The sequence below is a fragment of the Spodoptera frugiperda genome, chromosome 9 (genome assembly GCF_023101765.2).
Source record: "Spodoptera frugiperda isolate SF20-4 chromosome 9, AGI-APGP_CSIRO_Sfru_2.0, whole genome shotgun sequence".
Lineage (NCBI taxonomy): Eukaryota > Metazoa > Arthropoda > Insecta > Lepidoptera > Noctuidae > Spodoptera > Spodoptera frugiperda.
The window spans coordinates 9,497,636-9,507,194 of record NC_064220.1 but is presented as its reverse complement, the minus strand read 5'-3'; the positions used below and the strand labels follow the sequence as shown (position 1 = coordinate 9,507,194).

At 35.2% G+C, this 9,559-nt stretch overlaps 1 protein-coding gene across 1 annotated transcript; it reads right to left on the bottom strand.

The window, feature by feature from the left end:
• Window positions 1-7,384: 7,384 nt before the first annotated feature.
• On the bottom strand, window positions 7,385-9,286 carry LOC118271458 (alpha-(1,3)-fucosyltransferase C-like). The gene is made up of 2 exons (XM_035587549.2): window positions 8,279-9,286; window positions 7,385-7,733 (listed from the first exon to the last, which is right to left on the bottom strand). The coding sequence occupies exons 1-2, from the start codon at window positions 9,229-9,231 to the stop codon at window positions 7,403-7,405; spliced, it is 1,284 nt and encodes a 427-aa protein (XP_035443442.2). The 5' UTR covers window positions 9,232-9,286; the 3' UTR covers window positions 7,385-7,402.
• Between the last annotated feature and the right edge of the window lie 273 nt (window positions 9,287-9,559).

Genomic DNA, 9,559 nt, shown 5'->3' with positions numbered 1-9,559 from the left:
ACGTTTATGTAATTGGTATTAAAATCAGTAATTAAAATATTGTTATTCTTATTACTTTTTAATTGTAGTTTCATTCTATGGATATGGGTTATAACGTGGTGACCTGGAAGTTTAAGGCGCTTGCTTTTCATGCATCAAACCTGCGCGTTCAGCTTGCCGTTGATAACGTTGTCACCAATGTGACTTTTTCTGTATTATATAAATATGTTCTTTCTAAAATTATTTAGACACCACTGACAAACGGTAAATGAAAACATCTTAAGGAATCCTAAGTAATTATAATTTCTAATTGCGCATTGAACAAGTTGATTAATACTCAAACCTTCGTGCATTTGGTAAGCGTGGCCAGTGATTTGATTTGATGTATACTCAATTCTTTATTGCATTCCACAATGTAGGTACTTAGGTGGTAAACAATTGTCTAGGTAACACATTATGGACCCTGACCGGGCACAGCAATAGATATTACAAACATATGATATGTGTATCTATGGATAGCAAATTGCTATTTTATCTTCGACCTAGATCTAAAAATTAAATTATTGGATTATATAATGACAAGCTGTTAAAGCATGCAAACACCAAAACCAAAGAATGTTAAATCTTCAAAAGTCAACCAAGAGCAAAAAAAACTATTAACAAAATATCCCCAAAAAAATATATACCATAGCAATTTCAATATCCAACAAAGACTGTGATTTTTTTGCAGAAATCCTTTCAATTTTGCATTAAAAGGAGTGCCGATATCACTCCTTCGGGACACATCTGTGATCGACATCCTCCGACTGAGATTTATTATTGAATACTTTTTAGCCTCCTTATACACAATGAGACGGCGGCCATCTATCTTCTTTACATTTCAATGTTTTGTATGTTTTATTTCCTTTTGATTGTATTGTTATGGTAAACGGTAGAATGCTGGATTCTTCTCTTGAATGTCAATATTGATTTTTAGTTTTAGGTCGCTGTGGTGCTTGTGTATTTATATGATTGCGTTTTTAGTCTTGAAATTGATAATGGTGTCTGAAGTATTGGTGTCTAAAATTGAATGTTCCCAGTTTGAGATTTAAAATAAGTTTTGAAATATTGCATGGGATATTTATAATATATTTCTGTGATGTAAGCTCTTGCTTCTAAATAAGAAATTGTTTTCAGAAAAATCAATGTATAGGAATTTATAATGAAAGCCTTTTTTCGATAGTAATACATATTGAGGCCAATAAACCACTAAAGGATGAATTTGTTCCACAATTATATCACATATATTAGAAAAGGTGTAATGAAACACAACTCAGTATAGAAAAGTTTAAAAAATAACTATGACTAAAATATTTTCAACTTAAAAATACCTTCAAAAAAATAAAAACTAACTATTTTTATGGGAGGAAAATCATCCAATGGACTTTTTCCGCCTTAGGCGAGGCGAGAGGGAGTGTCAAACTCTTACTGACTAAAAACCACCCTGTTCCTACTTCTGCTTTTCAAGCCAGAGTAAAACCGCTAGGTAGTCCGCAGCTAATAAAAAAACTACTCGATGCGTCGATTTTCACACAATTATTTAAATAAGAAATAATACACTGTACCACATAATGTAAATATGATTTCATCTCAATTTTAACATTATGAAGTTGATAATAAATTGCAAGCTCGCGAGTCATCCATTACGGCCACAAATAAATACAGCATCACACTAGGGTTCCCACGTCACCTGTAATTAAGGAGATTGGACTGATGAGTTATTATACTAAGGATGAGCATGAATAAGCAATAGTTCATGGATTTTGATAGTAATAACTAATGTAGACATTGTGTTAAAAACTAATGCTCAATTATCTTCGCAATCCCCAATTTCCCATCAACCTCTTTTTTAAGGAGGTTCAAAAACCACCGCGTTCCTACTCCTGTTTTTCGAGCCGGAGCCTTGGTAAACCCGCTAAGTAATCCGCAGCTCCAGATCAGGCATGGGCCCTACTGGGCCCCATCTATGGTGAGCCACCACCATTTGAGGCACACGCAGAACGCGACGTGCCGCACGCACGGGTCTTGTTTTGGTCGAACGGCGAGCTTCACCAACACGCCTTAAATTCCTAACCTAACCCCAAAAAGGCCTATAACGCACTTGTAACGCCTCTCGTGTTTGAATGTCCATAGGAGGCGGCGTCTTTCAGCCGACGGCGATTGCTCACCATCAGATGATCCGTATGCTCAACTAAAATAAAACTTTTTGTACTGCCAGGCAAATAATTGATGGGTTTCGATTTAGAAATCTGTAATTGAATCTGATTTTTGATAAAAAGATCGTTCAATGCAAAAGGATTACTACAAAAATGTATGTGCCGAAATATATTTTCCAGATTGTGTAAATAATAAGACGACCTCATAATCATCGTCATCAGTACAACAAAGGTTTCTGGCCCACCACGCTGATCAAAAATCTGTGATTTATTTTTATTGTGAAATGATATAACCCGATTTTCAGGTAAAAGATAATGCACAGGCATTGAATAGTTCTAATACCATTTCAAAAAAATAATATATATTCAGTGAGCTTTACAATACACATTTTATCAACGAACATTTCGTGGTTACCCTCGCGGCGTAATATCAGCAACAGCAACTTTGTACCCAATCGGTCGCTTGGGATGCAATCAGTTATTTAACGCGATCCACGGCTCCAGCCCAGTGTGTGAATGTTTGACGCATGACGCTTAGGGAGACCTTTGTCATGCCTGTCAAAGATTACTTCCTTGAAATCACCCCCTTAAGGACATTTGAAGGGTATAAAGGGGTAATGTAAACAAATATTTCATATTTATTTATAGGTTTTTGGTGATATTGTCATTCCCATAAGAGAAAGAGTCGGAAGGATATGTTTGAACTCAGTATTGTTTCTGATAATCATAAAATCGAAAAGTGTCATAAATATTTGATCTCTCGTTTAGCCTAATGCACGCTACACAGTTTACAGTGCGTATAGTCACACATCGACAGGCAGTTTTAACGATACAATTAAAATCATTTCAGTCACCAGATAAAGTTTTTTTAAAAAAAAGAACGTTCTCCATACTAGGATATTATCCTGTGTCGTGGGTGCGTTTACAAACATACAAGTTCACATACTCATGACAGCCAGACCACACATAAAGTCGCTGCCTGCGGGAATCGAACCCGCTACACATTGGGTAGCAGCCGAGTTACCCAGCTACCGAGCCAACCGTGCAGTCAATTGAAATACTTCTACTAGTAAGACAGTCAAAATATTATATTGGCAGCAAAATAGTTGTAGAATAACTTCTTCTAACACAAGTAATCGCCTTATTTTAATAAATCGAAAACTTAAATGAAGACAGCTTTTATTAGTTGACCCAATCGTTTCAGGAACTCAGTTAAATAAACAGTAATGCTAAAAGTTTATTCCAAACTGTGGGCACAGGTGTTTATTCGTATGCGAACAACGCATGGCTAATAGAACTAGCTAACTGTTCCAGTACACTACTATTGTTCTAGTCTTTGGTTGAAAACGTATAATTTTTGAAACAAAACTAAACATTCATCGGACATAATAAATTCGATTTTTAAAACACATTGACTTTAACTACAGTCAAGTATACGCACATGTACTCACCGATTATTGGCTCCAATATTTAGGTTCTTTTCATTAAAGCCCTCCAGGATTTCTTCTATAGTACATTTTAATCCACATTACCAGTAGCAAAAAGTAAATGCTTAGACTTCAGTATATCATTTAAATGGGAGACAAGCATTTGAATCACCTGGTGGTGAGTGGTAAACGCCAAACCAGGAGATTTACAATAGCATTGCCGACTTTTGGCGAGAGGTTTGGCCTCCGGCAGAAATTGTCATTCCATTTCTTGATATCAATCCTTACTAAATACTAGAAGATTTACAAGAGCGCAGAGACAAAAATCGTCATATCAATCTTTACTTTACAAGAGCGTTGCCAGCTTTTGGTGAGAGGTTGGAGCCTCCAGCAGAAATTATCTTATCAATCATAACTAGCCGGCCCATTTGTGCTTAGGCATGACTCTTCCACTTTCAAAAAATCGCAACCACATCCTTCAATTCCTTGGTAGGGGATAACACAGGACCCAGGTGCATGTTAGTTAGTTAACACCTACCAGTCGATATATACCGGGTCTCATCGCTATCCCACTGTGATTCAATTACACAATGTGCTTAGCTGTTCACTGCTAATCGCTTTCGAAATAGACACAGGCTGATTAGAAGGGGTAGGCAGAGCATATTTTGGGGTAATCTTGTCATTGAGGTAGTGACTGATTTGGTCATAAAGTGCGGTTGTGGATGGAAATATTCTGATGATGTCGCTGATGATGATATGGTGCAAGAGGTGCATACATTAAATGTAAAGCTCATTACTAGTTAAGTTATAGTGTGTAAGACTCCGAATACAACTGAAATTTAAAATTGCTTACTTATTTGCTAGTTTGAGTATGAATTTGTGGCCAAAAATAACATTTATAAAGACCACAACTTTTTATTAAGTATTCACAAAAAATAAATATGTACAACTTACAATAACTTAAATGTAATTAATTAAATAATCAAATATCCTTTAGGCGTCGAAGTACTCGCATCACTGTCACTGGAGAACGTTCCTAGAAGACTGGCCGCATTGCCATGTTAAATACCAATGCTAAAGAGCAAAAATAGATTTGTTACAATCACTCATAAAGAGGGTCTCATAAAATAAGTGACAAAAAAATGGATGCACCTTAAATTCAGCACCTGAAAACTCCTGTCGAATAATCCTGCCCATAGCCCTTATCCTTACACCTTATCCTGCCTCCATATTTTAATTATCACCACGCCAACCACTCAAGGACCTGACCAGGCATAATTCAAATCGCTAGCTCAGTGGCGCCCTCTCGCGCTGAGGAGTGTCGTCGAGACTTCTCGAATATTCATCAGGGTGGCTTGATTACTTCATAAGTATCTGTGTTATGTGTCTAACCGTTTGGAAGGTAGATGATCAATAGTTTTATATAATTAGTACATTTTGAGGTATTTAATATGATTTTGTTAATGGTGAAATGGTGGTAGGATTTGGGAATGTGTTCAGTAGGTTCATCAGAACCATAAGAAATCTCTTAATTGACGGTAATGATGAAAATTAAAGTGCAGTTTATAATTTATAAGTCTTTGTTGTAGGTATAGATGCATATTTTTTTTAACTAAACACTACTTCACACTAAGATTTTCTTCTATGTCATGGGTGCGTTTACAAACATAAATTCACATACATAATTATGACACCCATACACACGAAAGAACAATTGGTGGATCATTCAAAGAGTTGCTCCGAACAGGAATCGAAACCGCTACACGTTGCACGATGCATGGCATCTGGTTGCCCAGCCACATCAACCGTGCAGTCATTATTTTGTTTATTTGGTTGTTTTTTGTAGCTATTATGAAAACCTTATAATAAATGCCTTACTATTAATAATAGTTTACTAACAAAATCAACCTGCTTTATAAACTAACATACAACTTAAAACAAAACACCTGTATAACAATAAAACAAAGACAAAAAAAACAAAAAAGCAAATCATCCCTCATTCTCACAAACCCGTCGAAAAACAACGGAATTCAAAAGAAATGCAAATACATTGAAAAATTCATACATTTCATCAGTACCGTCGGCAACTCAAGTACTCGGCATGGTTAGCATATCGCAGAGATGGCCTGCTCGAATATTCAACAGCTCTTTGTTTCTGACCCTACTTACGTACTACGCTATGGTAATGAGTGACGTCACCGTTTGTTTTTGATAGCGTTTGATTTAGCACTCAATAAGAATACATTTTTGGAAAATGTTTTCTTTATGTAGTCGAGGTGTGTCGGTTAAAATTTTTTGTGTTATTGGTTTTAACCGATTTGAAAAATAAGGAGGTTCTCTAATACTATACTCATCGCATAATATATATAATAAATTGGGTAGTTTCCTAGGTCAATAATAAATTATTTTGATATCTCAATATAATAAATATCCTAAAATAATCGTATTTTCATTCATTCATTTGACGATATACTTATTTATTTAATTTTTCTTGCTATTTTTTGCGTAATAAGTATGCTATTTGACGCAAAAAAAATATGACGTCATAATTTGCAATGTCATACAAAATTCATAGAAAAGTAACGTTTTTGACATTTCGATAAAAGTATTGAATTTGACTAGTAGGATAATACCCTATTATTGTATATTGTACCTAACTATCTACGTGTGAGTTTGTTACGAAAGAGCTATTTATTGCTTTCACTGTCTCTGGTCCTAAAGCCGTGATAACTCATTTTAGAACACATAGTCAAATTTTTAAGCATGCTAAGTAAAAACTTCATTCTTATTTTTTGTACGAAAGCCATTTTATCAAACAATGAAAATAAAATGTCGCCAAAGACAAAGAAAGACAGGTGACAAAAGAGGTGACCTTTTGAGAGAAAAAAGGCATTTTCATTATAAACAGTAAACTGATCAGGCGTTAAATGTTTGTAGGATGGCATCTAAGTACATACGAGTATATAGGAAGTTTTTGAAAGAAACAATTGTTCATCGTATACTGGGCACAATTCTAGACAGATAATTTTTCGAAAAACCGAAAAAACTACCCAGTATCATACTTGCGACAGTTAAAATTAAACCAAGACCATTAAAATGAATCCAAATGAAACTAAATCTTTAATCCACCAACTAAGTGCGGAGAGATGAAGCCGGGAGTTTAGTTTAGCAGTTCACGACGAGTAGGCGATGGTAAAGAAATAACACCGAATATGATTGTAATTTTATTACAAGTATTTCTAGATAATTACATTTATTAATAACAACATAACGTAATTATATCACACTGGATCTCTTTTACAATTTCTAATACAAATCCTCTATTACAATAGTTGCATCGATTACAAAAATGAAATAAAAAAATTACAAAATTGCAATGATATTTAAAAAAACTTATACACACATTAATCTTAAGACTATCAATTTTCCTTTTTTTTAATATACTTACGTACTTACCTAATTACGTTTCGAAAATTGCATTCACACTTTTAAAACGATGTTAAAATTTGGTACCATAGATACCATGATTTTAGTACTTAATAGATACTAGTCCTCAGCTTCTTTATAGGTATTGCATTTTTTGTTCTAATCAGAAAATTTACAAAATAAATATAAGAAGTCATGCTTTTATATTTATTTTGTAATTCAGACATGCTATAAATCTGGCTAACCTTTTCTAATATTTGTTACTATTTCACAAAATTATACCAAGAAGATTCTTGATAAATTCCACGTATTATATCCATTAGTGAGTTTTTGTTCACACCGCATATTTTTTTAAACTCTTACAATATTTTTAGTTTAAAATCTAACAGTCTCATTCAGATAAGCTGTAATTTCTGATAATTTCGTAGTTCCTTTTGGTAAGCATTTGTCTTTCAGAGATCCATAGTACCACCACGACCTGAAGTTTTCATAAGTGCTGAAAGTGTTGAATTTCTTCTTGTCATTAAGTAATTTGCAAAGGTCGCAGTATCCTTTGAATTCGTCTGCTTTGTTTACGGTGTAGTATTTCTTCCAATTGAAGAAAGCGTTGTAAACTGCTGGGTTGGTGATGGTATAATGCAGGTAAGCAGCCAATTTATCTTCAGTGTAAAAGTGATAATTTATGTAGGAATTCTCTGGTAGAAATCTGGAAAAAAAAACAATTGGTAAGTCACATTTAAAGTGTTGTTCAGTTGATCACTTTACTTAATAAAATATTGCAATCGGCTGCCGCACAATGTGTAGCGGGTTCAATTCCTACAAGGAGCAAATCTTTTGTTTTGTGTCCGTTTTCGGTGTCATGTGTATGTCAACTTGTATGTTTGTAAACGCACCCATTACACAGGAAAACAATCGAATGTGGGGCAATGTTTTTATAAAGAAAAGCTATTTTTGTTGATTTAGAATTTCGCCAAATCGTATCGTTTTCATATCGTACGTATACATAGTACATATTCATAGATATAACCCAGACCCAGAACCACAGTTCATGGCTCACACAAATATGTAGTTATTTCGTGGAAGAATAGAACCCGTAACATATAATGGTATATTTGTGGCATTATATCAATTATGGACTAAGAAAATTCACTCTTTTGAATCATCCATTATTTTTAACACAATAAATATTGAATGCATACAACAACAACTCATTTATACAGTTACAAAATTACATTAAAAGTCTATCTTTACCTGGTAAAATCTGCTCCTCCAACAACAATAGGCACGGCATCATTAAGATATGCCTTCAACACCTCAGTAGTAACATAATCTTCAGCCATACTCCCGTCATAAGCGAAATAGAAGTAATACTCCTTCTGTATAGCCTCAGCACACCCTCCTTCAGGACAGTTCAAATTTCCACAACCATACACATCGAGTGTTAAATTAAATTGTTTCAAAGCTTTGCGTAACTTTGTTAATCCAAACATAGTGTATATCTTTGGGCCACACTTGTCCATAACCCAAGCTACAGCTTTCGTCTTAGTACTAACTCTAACTGCGTCACTTTTGGTCGAAGTTCTCAAGTCGTTCTTCCAAATCACATTCCTGTTCGGAGCCACAACGTTTCCCACAAGATTCTTTACTTCAATAAAAGGACTGTAGATATCAGAATAAAATTTGTAAGTCCACGTCCAGTTGAAGAAGTTTTCCACCCGAAGGTTGCATATAGGATGGCTGTCGGACGGAAGCATTCCGTAAAATACATATTTTTGACGTTTCGCCCTGCGCTCTGGGAGTTTAGAGAAACCGCCGGGTTGCCAGAATATGCTCATGTTAAACACAATGGCGTCGAAATTCACGTAGTCATCGTTTAGTATCGTCTTGTTTGTTGTAATGTAGCAATTTATTTCGGGACAATCTCGCTCTATGAAGGCTTCTTGGCCCTCGTATTGTAAGAGAGTCTCAGCTTGTTCCGAGTTAGATGACCAAACAAGAATATATTTGAGGTCTTTCTCAAATCTCTCAACCACAGCATCGTAGTTCTTTATTTTACTGTTTTCTTGAAACTTTCCGATTTGAGATACTGTGGTGTACGCAGTGTGGAACGAATAAAAGGCGAGCGCTACGTACATAAATAGCCCGGTAAAACTGACTATGAAAAATAATTTTGCAAAAGTTTCGGTTCGGGAGACTAAATACATTTTTGTCGGTTCGTTCGCGCCGCGTCGGTTGAACAATGGAAAGAAACGTCGGCTTCATCTCGATAAATAAAGAAGAATGCGTCCGCTGTCTCATTAGATGACGGTGGTAAACAAAAAATTCTTTTGATTTCAAATAAACAAAGCGAGTCAGTACACTGTACACAACTGCCTCAGTGAACAGATTCTTTAGGCATTACCCGGAATCGACATGGCCAGACAATTTTGTATACAATTTGGGTTCCTGTTTTAAGTAAGGTAAAAGTATTTAAGAACTTTCTGCCCACGTTTCGCTCACATTCCCGTAGGATAAAAAGTAGCCTATGTGTTA